General features: G+C 38.2%; 1 protein-coding gene across 4 annotated transcripts in view; it reads left to right on the top strand.

Annotated features, from left to right (window-relative positions):
- nbeab (neurobeachin b) overlaps nt 1–18,151 on the top strand; it is a 210,987-nt gene that overhangs the window by 165,788 nt on the left and 27,048 nt on the right. For all 4 annotated transcript variants that reach the window (XM_044120829.1, XM_044120830.1, XM_044120828.1 and 1 more), the window contains 5 exons: nt 3,990–4,107; nt 4,189–4,291; nt 5,699–5,814; nt 8,845–8,957; nt 17,635–17,775. In XM_044120829.1, coding sequence (XP_043976764.1) covers nt 3,990–4,107; nt 4,189–4,291; nt 5,699–5,814; nt 8,845–8,957; nt 17,635–17,775 — 591 coding nt within the window. The remainder of the gene's footprint in view (nt 1–3,989; nt 4,108–4,188; nt 4,292–5,698; nt 5,815–8,844; nt 8,958–17,634; nt 17,776–18,151) is intronic.

The following is an 18,151-nucleotide window of genomic DNA, read 5'->3' as shown; positions in this document are numbered from 1 at the left end:
AAATGTAAAGCAATATGATCACTAAAAATAGAGTAAAATGAAAGGTGCAAGACTTATTCACATAAAAGTACAAAACATAAACATATTCAATGTCATATCATTTCATCATAATAATTTTAAAATTTCTTTTAAATCCAGAAAAACATTATTCTGACACCTTTAATTGAGTGTCAATGCTCTTTAGCTAATATTACATTTGTGATGTTTCTCACCTTTCTCTCTGTGACTTCAATGTCCTTCCACTTAACTCAGGTTTCTTCCCTGCCCTTTTTTGTTACCAGGCTTCATTCTTTTCCTTTCGGATTCCCTGATTGCTCAACCTCTTCACAGATTTGGCCCATATTGCCCTGGGTCAGCCATTGAATACAGTATACGTGGTGTGTGCTGATCCTCCAAATTGCCATGTGTGAAATCCATCCCACTTGCTCCTGAGGGAGTAGTCATATCATTCAAAATGAAACGGGCCTCCCGTATCCTCCCCTTATTCTTTGACTCCACCGCTCCTCTATGGCCGCCTGGGACTGTGCAGTTGTGAGGCTTTATGGTGGAAGCCTATTAGACAAATCTGAGAAGAATGCTGCAGAGGTGCTATGGTACCAGGTTGTCAGTGTGCCCCACACTCTTATATAAACATATCAGTCATGCTGACTTGGAGGTATCACTGAATTGTATTATTGTCCTATTTTGATATAAATGCACTGAATGGGGGGTTGCAACTTTCCATATGGAAGAAAATGGCATCAGGTTTTAGGGAGACTGCTTCGTTAGATTTATTAATAACATCTGTCATTGTGTCTCAGTCAATGTGGAGGCAAAAGCTATTCGGAAGTCAAATATGATTAGAATCTATTTCCATGCACGAAGTGCCACCCTGCTGCTTATAAGCATATTGTCCTCCATTTGAGCATCTGCACATTATTATATATGAGTTTAAACCTAAGCGCCACTGTCACAATATGCTTGCCCTCGTCTCATCTGTCAAAATATCCTTTATTTCTCTTCTGGAAAGTTCTGAAATGGAGCCAGTACGTTAAATCAGCGATGTAATAAAAACAAAATAACGAAAAGAGAGGACCGAGATGTTAAAGTGCTTTAAGGCTGTTATAATGGAGGTGTATCCTCTTGCAGCTGGCGGAGCGGCGCATGCGCTTGTGTCCTCTAATGAGCTTGCATTGAGGGACCGGTGTGGAAACAAAAGGCTGTGCTTGTCGACCACACCAGACTCCCTTCACCCACCCTCTTCCTGCTCCCCCAGCACTGAGCGTGACAGACCAAGAGCAGAGCGCCGGTCCCTTCCTGGTGGTGTGATTAGATTGGGGCCGAAGTCTCCAGCTGGCAGGCCTGTCTGTGACTGGAGGCGGCCGTCCCCAGCGCTTGTCACTGCCTGACACCTCTGACAGGCAGGGGACAGCTTCAGCAGACAGGTTCATTAAATGGCATTTTTTACAGCTGGGCCTCTAAAAATGAGGGCTGGGCTTTGTCAAATCCCCAAGTCTACAGGGGCCTGTGCGTGTTAGTTTAGACCAAAGCTTTGTTGTTATGACATTTTTTTTGATCTGGGCAGTTTGCAATAAGCCTTTTTTTTCCTCCTCTTTAGCCTCTCTTCTTTGACTGCTAGCCTTTTGCCCTGTGCTTTGTCACAGCATCAAACTGTTCACATTAGCAGTATACAAAACAAAATATTTGCAGAAATAGTAGTCAGGTTAGTGCTTGATCAATTCATTTGCCATGTTTTGGCTGTAAAGACATTTAAAGCAGGGTCTGACTGTGCTACCCTATTGTTATCCTGCTTGTTTTAATGTAGAAATGTATTGAAGGGTACAATAGAGCAAAATAAAGACTAGACTACTGACGTCAACAAATAATTCAGTCTCCAAACAGCTTGATGCGTCTTGAGTGAGTAAATTGTGGCCTTCTAATGATTGCACATCTGTGTGCTTTGCTGTAAAGCATTGTGTTCAGGAGTGCAGAACATCTGGCTGCAGATGAAACGTGGGGGGGAAAAGAAAAGCTGCCTTCTCTACGAAAGTGGCTACTGGCCCTCAACAAAATGCCTGCAGCTCTGTAGCCATCCCAGCATCACCTCCCTCTCTCTGTTTCTCCTCCACTCTGCTTGCTGCCTCCTCGGGGCTCTGCTGTCTCTATGACAACTGTTTGAGTAGGGGGTTGCAGAGGTGTCAAGCAGGGGCATTACTAGTAGAAGAGCACCAGAGATGCTGTGCTGTACATTCAGTATCTCCACCTAATCCAATTTTAATTGAGCTCAAGAGATTTTGGCTGTGGCACGGAGGTCGGGCATGAGCTATTCCACGGAGAAATTAAGGCAGCCCAGCTTGTGCTGCACTCTTCCAGTCTGTCACTATTTTAAATGAGCATTAGCATCAGACCTAACCCACCGCACCATCTTGGTTGCTTATTTCCTTCCCCTGCCCTCTCCACCTTAGTCACACCACCTCACACACACACACACGAACACGCCTGCATGTGTGTCTCCACCACACAGTCACTAATGTGGTTCAGTTTCACTCGCCTGTTATATCTTTTTTCTTCCACACATTCATTGTCTGTGAAGTGCACCAATGTGTGATTATAACCCGGGAAGCCGATGAAGCTTCACCACAGCTCACCCCGTTTTACAGAATTGTTCAGTGAGATGGAGGGGGTGGCGGGGTTGGAAAGGTGTGTGTGAGGGAATCATTCTCACCTGTCAGAATATCTGTCTTGATTTGTGTGTCTGTGTGTGCACTGATTTGTCCTCTGGTGCTGCATTCACTAATGATTCTTTGTCTGCTCTTTCTTTTTCTACATTACAGTTTTTATTGATTATGTATGTGTCACTAACCCATGGGGCTGTTTTGGTGACTACTTCCTTTTGGTCCAGTGAATGGTTTACACCAACAGATAAGTGTGAAAGAGAATCTGTTGACTGCTGCATTTTTTGTTGAAACTTGCCTTGAGTTATGTTATGTTGTCTCTTTAAATATTTTTCACAAGTTGAAATAAGAATTGAATGAACTAGAGCTGTTCTGATTATCCCAGTCTGTACTACACTTGAATGCATGTGTCGAAGAGCTTTTAAATCTAGTTATGAGCTGTTGTCAGCAGCCCAAAAAGATGAAATCTTATGATTTGTTTAATTTCTGCTACTCTACTGGATCCACTTTTGCCTTCTGAGCTGCCTTCTTGACTTGTGTCAATATGTCAGCAATGGTGCTCAATTGGATTAAAAAAGCTCTAAAGGTCATTGGAGTAAGCTATCTCATTGTCATATTCAAGAAACTGGTTTGAGGTGGTCTGAGCTTTAAAACATCATGTATTATCCTGTGCAAGTAAATCAGAATATGGATACTCTATGGATATGGATACTCTGTGGTCGAAAAGGAATTGACATGATCAGCAACAATATTCAGTTTCTATAGTATTTAAATAATGGTAAGTGATGATTAAGTGGCCCAAATGTGCCTGGAATTGATCCATTGAATTTTTATATCACTATCACCAGACTGATGGAGGACAAATCTCTGCTTTCCTTTTGTTTACACTAAAGTCTGAGACTTATACTTGAATGTTGCAGCTGAAATTGAGACTGATGAGCTCAGGCAACTTTCACCAGTCTGTTGTGTGATTTGTTGGGTCAGAGTTTGTATTCCAGATTAAGCTACTGTTGATGTTCTGTCATTTTGAACCAGTCATAATTCAGTTGTCTGGAAAGTAATTCTTTTTAAAACAACACATTCCAGAAATAAATGAGGCAGGAGAAGGTGTGTGTGTGTGTGTGTGCGTGTGTGTGTGTGTGTGTGCGTCTGAACCTTTTGCATACCTTCACCGAAAAAACAATGGCTTTGCAAACACTCACTTTTTTTCACTTGATTTGTGTTTAATACACAATTTAAACACTTAATTTATAATGTTGGAAAAACTGTCAACAGTCTGACATGTAACTTCTGCACATTTGTTTCAAATAAATAACTTCTACTTTCATCTCCCAGGTCTTAGTGTACACAGATGGTTTGCATGGCAAATGGATGTTCAGCGAGATTCGGGCAGTCTTTTCCAGGCACTACCTTCTGCAGAATACTGCAATGGAGGTTTTCATGGCTAATAGAAGTAAGGAAAGTAGCAAATAAACTGTTTTTTTTTTTTCCACGAAAATTATTTAACAGTAATCACATATTTTTATGCTTGCAGCATCTGTCATGTTCAACTTTCCGGACCAAGCCACAGTAAAAAAGGTTGTCTATTGTCTCCCTCGAGTAGGAGTGGGCACTAGCTATGGACTTCCACAAGCAAGGTAGGGTAAGAGGTGTCAAGTAAAATTAAACAAAAGCTTGTTAACATAATAATTCATAGCTGTAATAAATAGTATTTTTGGTATTTTGTGGTATTGAGGTGTATCCATTCAGCCACAAACAATTGAGTTTATCTGAAGTCCCATAGCTCCAGACACTGAAGTGGATGTTCACTGACCCTGACTGAACTGACCTAATTCTCCAACTGAAAACTCAATGTAGCCATGCCAATGGGGGAAAAAAAAGAAACAGATTCTCTTTAGGCTTTCAGCTTCCATGGTGCTAACAGGCTCTTTAAATGACTGCTCTAAAACAAGCAGCCCCATGTTCAGAGGATATAATGCAACTGACATTATTGCAGAATCTGAATTAATATCTTGCTTTCTCTTAATGCCATGAATTAAAGATCATGCAACACTGCATTCATTTTTTGTTTGGCATTGTGGGTTTGTTGTCATCAGTTTCACAGAATGTGGCTGACTCATGTACTAAAAGCTTCGGAATGCAACTTTTAAAAAGGATATGTTTTTTTTTTTTTTTCTGCATATTTGTTCAAACTGTCACCATGTTGTGACAGTAGAGCATGAGACAGATAATCGTTGAATAAATTGTGCTCCTCTGATTACTCCCTGTGATTCTACTGCCACCTGCAGAAATGCACCGCTTTCGGCCAGAAACAACCGATCAGAGCCAGGAGGGTTTCAGTGCTGTCGGTCCAGCTTGTGTGTATCCATCCCACACCCTCCCTCTTGCTCTGTTCTGCACTACAGCTCCCCACAACAAAACTTGCAATAAATATGTATGCTAGTTAGCATACCACCAATGATTGCAAATAAACAGTTTTCCTGTAACAGTAAGTTGTTTCTCTCTCATTAAAACAGCAGCTGTGCATACATCACAACTCCTGTGCTCCTGGCTCTGATTGGTTGTTTCTGACCAAGAGAACTGCATTCCTGCACATGGCAGTAGGACCGCAGGAAAGAAGGCTAGAATTTTTTCAGATTATTTGTCTCATATAATACTGTCACAACATGGTGACAGTTTAAAAAAAAAAATTATAAAAAAAAAAAGAAAGAAAAAAGTCATTTACTGCTTCTTTAAAGCACGGGTCCTCAACTCCAGTCATTGAGAGTTACTGACCTGCAACTTCTAGAGGCATTACTTCTCCAAGCACACCTGCATCAAATAGCTGAATTCCCTCAGTTCTCCAGTGGGATCTGGTTAACGTCATCGCCTCATGCTGGAGAAAGGATGCATCTTAAAGGCGCAGGACCTAAAGGCCCAGACCTGGGCGCTCATCATTTAAAGCATTGATTAAGCTTATAGCATTTTGAGGGACATACAGTATGTCAAGAAATGTCTGGATTTGTGAAGTATGTCGTCTCCAATTCTTTTTTGATTGTTTTTAGACGGATCTCCCTGGCAACCCCTCGGCAGCTTTTCAAATCCTCAAACATGACCCAGCGCTGGCAGAGAAGAGAAATCTCCAACTTTGAGTATCTGATGTTTCTCAACACCATAGCTGGTAAAGTTTTAATGAAAGCACTTACCTGTTTTCCAAGTGAGATTTCTTATTTGAATCTGTTAAATAGCTGGAAGTACAGAAATAATAAATATTTTTTTGTTGTTGTTTTGTTTTTCGCAGCCATCAGTTACATTTATATGTTCTGATTTGTTTTCTTCCTTGTCCAAGTAAACTTAATGACCTGTGATAGTTTTAGGTTTTAATTTATTATTTGTGTGAATCTTTGCACAGCAAGTCTTTATAGGTAGCTAGCAGGATCAATAAATTTTATGTGTCAGTGGTGTTAGAAGCACTAACACTAAGTGGGCTCAGGTATGTCGTATTTGTTTAAGAATCTGTGGTGACTTTAGGCGAGACTCAACACAGTAAACCTCACTGTTCTTGAGTATCTGGCGTTTGAAGCAAAAGCAGGCGCAGTGCATTTTGCCGGATAATTAGTGCCTGGTTTTGTGAAAGTGTACCCGAGTGTCTGCAGAGTTGAAAGGTTCTGTTGTCGACTCTCTGATCTGAACTGCGACTAACAGGGAAGGCAAGAACAACTGCACGCTACTCTGCTCAGAGAGGTGTCATCCTCTCTGTCGCTGCATATTCATGCATATTTATATTTAGCTTGTGCTCGAGAGTCGATACATTATTGTCAGCTAATTAGATGTAAGGCAGACACAAAAACATGCCCAAAATTCATTAAAAATCCCTAGTAATGACCTAAGCTGCCAGATATGTCAGAATAGTGTGGAGCGGGAGACAGGTGGGGGGTGAAGTGCTGGGAAGAGGCGCGAACAGGAAGACTTCTTCTAATTAAACACTATTCCACTGTTATTAACATCCTGCCACCCTAACTCAGGACTCAGCACCACTAGGTTTCACCACACCAACTCCCGACCCCATCCTTTGTGCTCAGTCTGCTGTTTCCTTTCCAGTGTGTGCCATTAACCTTGATAATTATGCTCTCTAGCTTCCCCCAAACCTTTCTAGCTACTCTGAAGAAACATTCTCAGTGACTAGCCTGTCAGGAACTTAGATCACTTTGGCACATTTAGAATCTCTCGCAAACTTGCTGCAAAAACACAGCCTCTCGACTGGTTCAGTTTTAAAATACTTTCTGTTTATCATTAAAGTATTTGAACGTGTGAAGGAACATATTTTTAATGAAGAAATGTTCATCATATTATGTTGCAAATAGTCAAAGAATTAATTTTAACGTTGAATATAAATCACTTGTACATTAATATAATGTACATAAAGATAATATTAATCATGCATTAATGTTTTGTGAGCTAAGATTTTGTTTAATGTACACAAGTGTATTGATTTTGAGGACAAGAGTAGGACAATAAAAATCTAATCATATTCGATTTTTTCTTTTGTTTGAGTCCCTTTGAAAGAGCCAGAGTCTGGTAATCTTATGAAATTACGTTAGAGGGTAGTTTTTTTTGTTTTTTTTAATTGGCTGATTTATCTAATTTTCTGCTCAATCTTTTTCCATTGAATACATTCCTATTATTCACACAAAGAAATGTATCTATAACCCTTAATTATGATTACTAGGTGTAATCAACTATGCAGTGCTGATTCTAGTAAACTTCTTATTCACAAAGTTTATATATTTTGGCAGGAAAACATTTACAAGCAGATTATCAATGAAGTAAAAGTCCCCAAAAATAGAAAACCTTAGAGATGGCTGCCCTGATTTCATGTTGTTCCAGCTTCTCCGACTAAAGAAAGTTCTTTTGCTAATTCAAGTAGCATTTACCTGTTCACACTACCTGTTGGTAGGCAACTGAAAAAGGAAAAGCTGGATTCAGTCTACACCTTCCCAATTATCAGATGACTAATCTTCCCCACTGAGTCACAGCCACTGTTTTCTATTTCTACTGCCTGTTTCTTTTCTCTTGTTTTAAACTAAAATTTATTTCAAAGTAAAGCAGGACTGACAATGCTGAATTTACTCTTAATTTTTCCCATGAGTTCTTGACACATGTTTTCCCTATGAAAATATTTTCTCCTTTTATTAAAGGAAGCTGACATCCAGCAAATCAGCCGTTCAACACTGAAGGGACATCAAAGATATTTAGTAGCTAGATTCTGTAGCACTGCAATTGCAAGTGCTCAACTTGCAGACAGGCTTTATGTGACTTTCACCTTTTATTGACAACTCACACTCAGCAGCTCCTGTCATGGGAAACAAAGAAAACATTCTCACATTTTCTGGTTTACAGTGCCTTCCAACACCACTTAAAGCCCTTCAACCTTTTCATATTTTGTTACATTGCAGACAAAATTTTCATAGCATTTTCTTGAAATCCTATGCAACAGACCAACACAAAGTTTTATAGAGTTATAAATTGGATGAAAAAAAGACTTAGGATGTCCTGGTCTTAGGTGGATGAATTGAACAGTGCTGTAAGAGAAATTCTGCTTAGGAAATTCTTTTATAATCAAAATTTGCACACACTTCTTCTCCACATGACCCCTGAACTGTGTGTGATCCATTGTCTTCAAGTTGCTGTTTGTTTGCTAATCTTTATTAAGGTTTTGAGGCAATGTCATAGAACAGCTGTGTTTACACTAAAATAATATCACACAGAGTTGGACTATATTTTTTAAATGAGGGAATTTCTGAACTCAATTTGTAGTCCTGGATTTGCTTAGGAGAGTCAAAGGAAATGATAAAATAATACACACTAAATCTGTGAGAATTTTTATTAGATAAACATTTTGAAAATCATATTAGCATCCACGTATGTGCTATTTTATGTTTGTCTATTATTTAATATCTCGATCATTTACATTGAAGTTTGTTTTTAACATGACATAATGCGAACATGTTCAGGGGATATGGATACTTTCTAGTAGAACGGAAGGAAATCTGTTTAACAAAGAGCTCTGAGATCAGAGTAGTATTGCATACTTATCCACACAAGATCCACACAAAGCCCCACATAGCCCCACATGTGCCCTACACTCCACCCCTTGTTTTTCTTTCAGGCTGTCATCACTCACAGATTTTTGTCTGCCAACTGTGCCTAGGGAGGACGTATAATGACCTGAACCAGTACCCAGTCTTCCCCTGGGTTCTCACCAACTATGACTCAGAGGAGCTGGACTTGACCCTTCCAGGGAACTTCAGAGATCTCTCCAAGGTATGAGGACCTTTCAGCCATGCAACTTAAAATCTTTTACATAAAAGGTACAAGGCATGAAAGTGTCCATTTATTGGTTGGGGATATGCTTATTTAGATTTAAGTTGTAAAACATATTATGGTCTATGTGTCAGAAGACCACTTCACTTTCTAAACTTGGATGTTAGCAGAAGAGCCCTATAAAAATCTTAACAAAAAGGAATATTTAATGTCTACATTCTACAAGCTCTGTTATGCATGATGACCTTTTGAACAGGAATTGGATGTGGCACTAATCATCTCAGTTATTTTCAGTACACGTACATCATGACTTTATCATAATTTTTTCAAATGCTAAAGAAAAAGCTGCACTTAGACAAAAAACACTTCTGTAAAAAGTTTAGTTTTGCAATTTTTGTAACTTGTAAAAACCAACCATTAACATCTAATAAGTGCATGAACTTGAAAGAGAAATATACTGCAACAGCACTCAAGTAACGTCCACATTAGGTGTATAGTATGGGTCTAATGGTGATGTTGAGTTGACCGAGTCCTGCAGAAACAAAGTATCCTCAATTTATTACACTTTTACCTCAGTGCTACACAGATATTATGATTTATTTTTCCAGATAGCTGTATTTGATGTATGCCAGCCATGACAGTTTTCTCTTGTCCGAATAGTTAAATTTTTGACTTTGCTCAAATAAATGATTTAAAAAGAGCTGCTCTTTGACTTTGGCAGTCATTTTGAATTTCTTCTATTGCAGACCATTTTCTGCACATAGCAAAGTCTGGTGTATATTAAGCTGAGAAATTGAAATCTCTTCCCAAACGGTAATCGTCTCGGATAGCTCTTTCTAGGATAAGTTTGATGTTAACTCTCACTTCAGCAAGCAGGAGGATAGATACATTGATTGATGGATAGATAGAAGGATGTGCTGCAGTGAACTCTGACAATTACAAAGCGCATAAATCTGTGTAATAACAGGTTTATGCTAATGCTACCCAGTTACAGGAGCTCAGACACAAAGTGGCCAATGCCCTGCAGCCCTGATAAATAAATTTCAACGTTTTCTGTAACTGAAGGGGAGAAGGCAGCAGATCACTCTACCACGAACCATGGCCCGGTTTACTGGTTTTCTACCCCCCTTCTGTCTCTATATCTCGCTCTAGCACGCTGCTGCTCACTGACCTGAAAACAGTCGCATTCCTGTCTGAGCACTCTCACTCACTTCAGTGCTGCCTTATTCCCTCTCGTTTCCCTTGAAGCACCACTGTTCTAGCTAGGAGTCAAGTTTCCAGTCTCACTTCTTTACAGTTTGCATCAATTATTAGGTTTTCAATTAACATTATCAACAACTTCAAAATAAGAGAAGTAACTAAAAAGTTGATCTATTTAACAATCTCAATTTCACTAACCCAGAACATGTTGAGGTACAACAGAGTTCTTAGCTTGCTGTGGTCAACTCAGCAACTTTCATCTTTACCTGTTGGGTGTCCCAGGTGGACTGGGAACTCCGCTGCATGTGTGTGTATATATGGACGCGTGTTTGAGGATGGTTGAGCAGAGCTGAGCCACATGCAACCCAACTGCCCTGGGGAGACAGTTATTTATTGTAATGTATTCCAGTGACATCCTCCCATGCTGTTTGCAGGCCGGCGCTGCCTTCATTAGCATGAGTTCACAGCCCATGTCTCCTGACAGTTGTCCTTGGAACCCTGGGGCTTATTCCTCCAAAAGTTCACTAATACTGTTGCAGAGCAGGACAGAGGCCTCCACTCGTGTCCCCTCTTCTTGGTCTGCTCTTTTGTTCCATTATGGATTAGTAGTAGTGGTACTGTCTCTGGAGACCCGTTCATTGTTAGACTGAGTGTCTTCCTCAGATAGATTTCCAGTGCATGTGCTTTTACTTTAAGAATGTGATGTCTGTGTTGGCAATGGTCTGGTATTACCCTGTTTAATCCATTTTAGTTGAACAAGTTAATTTGCTTCGAAAGTCCAGTTTGTTTGAGAAGATGTGAATGAACTCTGACGTGGACCAAAATAGTGAACTTTGGTCCGCCTACAAACCTAGGTCATGGTTTGGTTGACATAAACTCTGGTGAAGTTCGAATGCATATGTGAATGCTAAGTGGACCAGAGACCACAACTAACGTAGGAAGCAGGCCATGCTGCAGGGCATTCTGATTAAATACAACCAAAACAAACCCTGTTTCCAAATACTCTCTTTGTTTTCTTCAGAAGTTTTCATGTTGTTTTCTTCAGTGATTCTTGATGTAACTCCATCACAGGTGAGTGTGTGGTTCATTTGCCACAGTGCAGTGTGAAAACATACAGCACCAGCTGAAGATGTAACAAATGTAGCATTCTTCCTCCCCAAATGATCAGGATCTCCCATACCAGTACCACTAAGTCTAGTAGTACTGTTTCAAACCATTATGTCCAGTTTTGATATCATATTTTAGTTCAGGGGTACAACACACTGATACCTGTCTTACATTTGTAGAAGTCTTCAACACACCTGAATAAAATGCTTGAATACTATTAGTTTTGTTAATGACATCATCATTTGATTCAAGTGTGCTGAAGCAAATAGACTTTGAAAAATTGCTGGAAGCTGACTTTCAACCATGAGAGTTTGCAGCACTTATTTCAGCCATTCTGCTTTTTATAGAAGCCCTGAGCTGATATTAGCTGGTTAATTACTGGAGTAGTATTTAATCAGCAGGCAGACAAAAATCTGGGCAAAGATATCCTTATACTAAACGTCTAATACTAACACAAAAAAATGTCTGAACAATATTTTCACATGTTTATCAAAAGGGATTAACATTTGGAAGTTTTTGATTAATATTACCCACACTCACACAACTTGGTTTTGAATAATACATATATTTATTTTATTTTATATATATTTATGTATATATATATATATTTTTTTTAAGCGAGTGCTATCGCTTGTCTTCTACTTGTTCTTGGATTGCAGTTTTTCAACTTTAAAATAAGAATTTTGCAGTCAGAACATAAATGCTGAAGAGATAAGGAAGTGTATTTATTTTTGCTCTTTGATTTACCACATGGTTGAAAATTGAAGCCGCCCATGTCATCTACTGACTCTTTATGACACTACACGTTTACAATAAAATCTCACGCTAGAATTGTACATTGCACACTTTCCCACAGATTACTCATACCTGAAAGGTGATTCTCACTTGTGATTGATTATCCCTGGGCGGACACCATTGTTTTAGCTGCTCCAGGTTTGCCTCTCTAAATGGCATCCTCCCAAACTTGTACGCACCCACAATTACCTGCTAGTTGGGCATTCAGTGAGCTGTAAACAGTGTTATTAAACATTGCATCGCTGTGCCTCGGGGCCAAACTTCTGCATATTTGTATGTCAGAAATATTTACGCAGTGAAGTGTGTCATTTGATTCTAATGATTATTTCTTGATGGAGTGACAAGTCTATGATAGATGAAGAGAAGTTTCCTCATAGTTGTTAAATGGTGCGATGAAGATTTAATTGCAAAAGAAAGCAGAAAGAAGCAGATGTCATTTAACTCTGCAGTTTCTCACCCTCACCACAGTTTAAGGCATGCATATAATAATTTATTTATTTTTTTTAAATATATTCATATAAATAGCTCAGACGTTTTGCATAGCTGCATCCCTGAACCAGTGCACTAAAGTTCAAATTTTCACCCAAATTGTATTTTTAAATTTCAGCTACCTGAAGGGAAACTTGGCTGCTACAAATTGCCCTCTCTGCACTTTATTCCCACAACAGATTCTTATTCATTCTCATTTTCATTCCAGCCAGGCTGCTTGTGAGCACATCTGCTTTATCTTGATTTGGAGCAACTTTATTGCATTAGACTGGAGCTCCATGCTGTGCTGCTTCTGACAACGGAAGCAAAAATGACTGTGACTTGCCCTGACAGAGCACCATAGCAACATACAGTAATGTAATTTGTTTTGAAATATAAAATGCAATATGCTTCTCTTTGGGAGGTGGCTTGGATATAAGCAAACAAAAGGAGACACTCTTCACGTTCACTCACCAACAGCCACACTCATTTCCAGTTGCCTTGGAGAGCAACACCAGTGCTGATCCTAATTGGATGTGAAGCCAGTAAAGTTTGATCATACTTTGCTTAGTTCTGTTGATGCGTTTCAGTGGGTCAGGTGTTATACAAGAAATGAACTCCGATGAAAGTAAGTGTGGAACTGTCTAATGCAGTTGTTTTTATTGTCTCCTAACTATGATCAGTGCAGGGAAAAGGAACAGGGTGCTTTTTATTTGCTGCAGAAAGCTAACAGATCTTGTGCTGAACTTATCAACAGATGGTGAATATGACAGCATTAAAAGCACTAAAGTGCCACTGACATGTTTTCGCTATGTTGTAAATGTTTTCTTTTATTTCAGATGAAATCCCAATCATGCATTCTTCTCCTAAAAGTTATATATAGGTCTCCTCGTTTGAGCATTTCTTTTGTCATTGATGCAAAATTTACCTTTAGAGATATTTATTTGACTATTAAGTAAGAAGTGACGTTCGTCTGACCGAGGAAGCACCCAGGCCATGTTGACGGTGTACAGTATTTAAAATCACCAGTAATTAGCATTTCAGAAACAGTTAGGGCTCCTCCTTATGTAAAGCTTCCATGTTTCTGTGGCCCAATGCATTATCTGAGCTAGCATAGTGCTGAAGTGTACATTTTCTTGTGGCTACACTCAATGAAAGATCACCATTTTTACTTGGAAGTATCAAGACATATAAAATATTTTGATGAAATCATGTTTCTGAAATTATTTAATTCTATTAAACAGAGGTCACAGGCCACCATTGTGCTTTGTATAAGATAACAATCATAAAATAAAATAAACAAGCCTTTCTACATGTTCAATGTACAATGATTAAGTCTTTATGTTTATGAGGTTTGAGATCTTTAGCTTTTGCCACCTTATTTCTTGAGGTGGTGTTGTAGGATTGATAATGGAGGTCGCTGTAAACGAGTTTGTTTTTGAAGGCTAATTGTATTTACAGAGCTATATATAGGTCATTCATTCATTTAATTTAATTTTATTGAGGTTGCAAGACAATGGCTCTCGAAGACTGAAGTTGTAAACCTCTGATCCATCTGTATCGATGGATATAACGAAAAGCTAAATATGCTAATACATTTAATCTGTGACCATTTCTTAAGGTCATCCCCACAACTTTTGAAAGATGAAGTGTGTTATATCATTAAGGTGTAAAAGTTGATGTTTCTGTATTTGCTTTTCAAGAGACTAACTGTTTACATGTAGGGAAGGTGGCCCAGAGGTCCAGCTCTTAATTCATGCAAAGCATGATGGTTTTTATTAATTAGGTGAATTCACTGTTTGTTTTGGACATAAAGATAGAAGAATAAACCCAAGAATCACTAAAAACAAATTTATGCTCATCGTTTTTAGCCTCATGAGTGATGTCACTTGCCAAAACTCTTCAGGCCCTATCAGTCAGGGGTATGTTCTGTTGTTTTCTATAAATATCTTTGCTTGCCAAAAACAAGTTTTGATATGACAAATGAAGGGGTTTCTTTTTAATTTTAATTTTTTTTTTTTTACCACCTGTCACGCACAGGTAATGCTTCTTATTACAGTTATGCTAACACAGCTGAACAACTTGGGAACACAGTAAGCATATTTTTGTCTCATTGATGTACAACCAAACACTGAATTAATAGGAAAAACACACTGTCAACTTAATTGTTTTTGGCTCTCTTCTGTGTAACTTGGAGATTCTTGAACATGTGTCTGTTGTTTGCTCTGTAAGAACAGTTGCACAGCAAAATACTGGGTTATGTTTTGTATTTTTTATTTTATAAAAACATATATTCATTCACTATATGACATTTTTAGCAGTGTACGTCCAGTTAAATATTTCAGACAATAAACATCAAAACAAAGTAGTAATAGCAGAGAACTTTTTCACCTTTATTTTTCTTGTTTCAAATGTATTTAATTGACTTTTTCTGCATTGCTCTAAACTGCATTAGTCAAACTAGCAGTGGTTTGATGGAGTGTGTGACGTCTTGTGTCTCACACTCCAATCCATCTGGGCCAAGACGTCACATGCAAGGCTATTACCACCCCATAAATCTATGCAGATCTCAATAAACTTCTCCTTCAGTCTTTTTGGTTGTGCTAACACTGATGTGGTTTGCCATTAAACTTAAAGGAAGAATGAAAACGTCTCCATTCAGTTAGGACTTTTAAATTTTTTTTTTTCCTGAGGAATGTGCTGTGTTCCACACCCAAGATGTGACTGCAGAGATGCTTTGTCTGAGTTTGACAGAGATTTCATTTGGATAAAGATTAACAGCAGTTTTAATAATTCCAGGATATTGCTTTAGTTTTACAATTCGGTCTCAAAATGTTTATAGTTGCAGTTTATTCCATTTCTTCTTAACCTGCTTTAAGGCAGAAAAACGGTCATTGATTACATTACGAGTCTAACTCCCCCTTTGTCACTGATTCAGTGGTACTGAGTATATTAATATTGACTGCCTATATGCCTCCAAGGCATATTGGATGTTGTGATTGAAAGCGCAGGAAAAGCAATTTATTCACCACTAAATGTAGGTTTAATAGGAGTCATTTGGTTGCATTAAGAACTCATGGAGATGAAAGCCTGGATGAAAGATGGTGGTGTCGCAATAATACCTAAAATGTTATAGAGGAGTTGGTTTAATTATTATCCACACTATCAAAGCTTCTAACAGTGAAGCAAGAGTCTTAATGGTGAATGCATTTAGCAACATACTTTGCTAAATGCATTATGTTTAATGCATAAAAACTTATGTTTTTATATCTTCATAATTATGTACTTTTCAGTTTCAGTGTAGAAATGATCAACAGACAAGTAATTTCTTCCCCAGTACATTTTTAAAATGATTTTAAAAAATAACATGTCCAATGTTCAGAAGCTGGTTCTTTGTTCAGATTTTCAGAATCTTTGCCGACATTTACACCTGCATGTTCTTCTCCATAAATTGTAGTGTTTTATTAGTAACATTATGGCTGTTCTTAAGTTTGTGAATACTGATATCTATTCAATCCTTCAGGTCCCAATCTGGAGTATTTCTCCTTGTGTGTTAAGACCTACTAACTTCCATCAGGACTGCAAAATAATAGAAAACGTCTCTGAACACAGCAGTAGAAGTCTGATTTCTGAAATCTTGGCTTGAAACTATGTTTGGACCTGCGTGAATTAAAAACATTTCGGCAGGGAGAGTTGTTTTTTTTTTCTTCCCTGATCCTCACTATGCCATCCTCTGCCCTTTTGCTGTTCTACCCTTTAATATTTGACAGAATTTAGGATGTCAGGACCTTTTAAACAACCAGGACAAAAATGTGGTTTGACATAAAAAGTCTCACAAATCGAAGCCCCATAGAAACCTGAGCTTGTTTTGTTTCTGTTCAACACATAGTGAACCTGTTGAACTTTGCCACTTTATATCTGTGCTCCATATTTAATTTTTTTCACCATTATCCCAATGTGTACATATATTTTTTATAGCTTGATGCAGTAATTTTTACTACAAAGTTGTTGGGGTTTTTTGACTGGTAAATCAAAGCTTTGTTGTTTCATTTTCTGACCTTGTTTTACGTAATACTTAAATAAAGTTTATGTTTTTCCATCTAAAACAAAATTTTTAGTCCAGAAGCAAGACTGATATCCTTTACCACTAATTGAATTGTGTTGCTACAATTGAGCATATATTTTGGTCTTTACTGTTTTTGTTAAATGTTTGTAGCTGTGATTATTTTTAGTGAAAATGAGGTCAATACTGCTTTTTTTTTTTCATAGCATCTTGTAAAAGTTTTTACCAGATACATCTAAGAGAGGTTGGTTGCAGCTTGTAAAGACAGTTGAAGAAAACTTTAACATCGTGACTTGTACTCCAGTTAGGCCATTTGAAAGCCACATTTAATTTTCCTTTCACTGCATAATTTTGTGAACAAAATACATAGAGGTTATTAGTTGTAATGTGACAAAAATGTGAAGATGTTCTGAATTCTTTTGCAAGGCAGTATGCTGTGTACTTGGACTTACTGACCTAGAAAGGTGAATACTCACCAAATACCTAAGCAAGCATTCCTGTCACTGGTATTTTCTCATTATGGGATTTTCAGAACAAGTTTATTCTCAAAGGAGGCAATAATATGCAAAGCAGAATGGACATATTTTGTAGTTTCACATAAATTGAGTTGTTTTTTTTTTCCCTTCAGAGAAGCTTTAGTTAATTTAAGATTGGACGAGAAAGCAGTGAGAAAGAATTACTTATTACCACTGACATTTACTTACATGATTTATAGTAAATTGTAAAAGGAAGATGACACACATCTATAGACTTTGTTTTCTGAGCTAAAACTATTAAAGAATTGTAATTTTTATTATTAAATAATTTTTTATGAAATATTATGAAAGAAGCGGGAAAGCATTTATCCTTTATTTATGTAACTAGTAACACGCTAATTGGAGAATGCACAGATGTGCTGTTTCAAATAATCAGTCATTTGTTGCCTTCTTAAAACAGGTGATTATTTGAAAGGGTAAGAAAGTCCTTCAGGGAGGAAATATTGGTAAACTTCAATTAAGTAACCAGAACTGCCAGAACTAAGCTTTTTTCTTTCCGTTTTTCCAGCCTGTTGGTGCATTGAATCCAAAGCGTGCAGCATTTTATTCCGAACGCTACGAGTCAGGAGAAGAAGACCAGACACCTCCCTATCATTATGACTCCCACTACTCCACTGCTGCCACCACTCTGCATTGGCTCGTCAGAATAGTGAGTATGATCACTCCTTTTGCCGCCCTCCATCCCTGTTATTATTCTAATCGGAGAATTAGTCAAGTATGTGAATAGGAGTGAAGTCAAACCAGAGCCTCAGTCAGCTTTTCGTTTCATTTTTTTGTCTGCAGTGGTTGATTGTCACTTGTCAGACTTGATGATGCTGTTACTTTGAGGTCTGTCGGCTTCTGCACAGGACGGAGCTCAACATTTCAATTTGATTGGGGCTGAGTTGGACCAATGGCGCTCAGAAAACACATTTCACAGGCCAGTAAACCGGCATATGTGAACTAAATAAAGAGTGGCTGGGTAATGATTTACAGGGGCTGCTGTGACAGGTTTATGTGTTTCAGGCAACCCAGTGAGCGCTGGA

This window comes from Gambusia affinis, linkage group LG06 (genome assembly GCF_019740435.1).
Source record: "Gambusia affinis linkage group LG06, SWU_Gaff_1.0, whole genome shotgun sequence".
Classification (NCBI taxonomy): domain Eukaryota; kingdom Metazoa; phylum Chordata; class Actinopteri; order Cyprinodontiformes; family Poeciliidae; genus Gambusia; species Gambusia affinis.
Note: the sequence above shows the minus strand (reverse complement) of the source record. Positions and strands in the feature narration are given on the sequence as shown.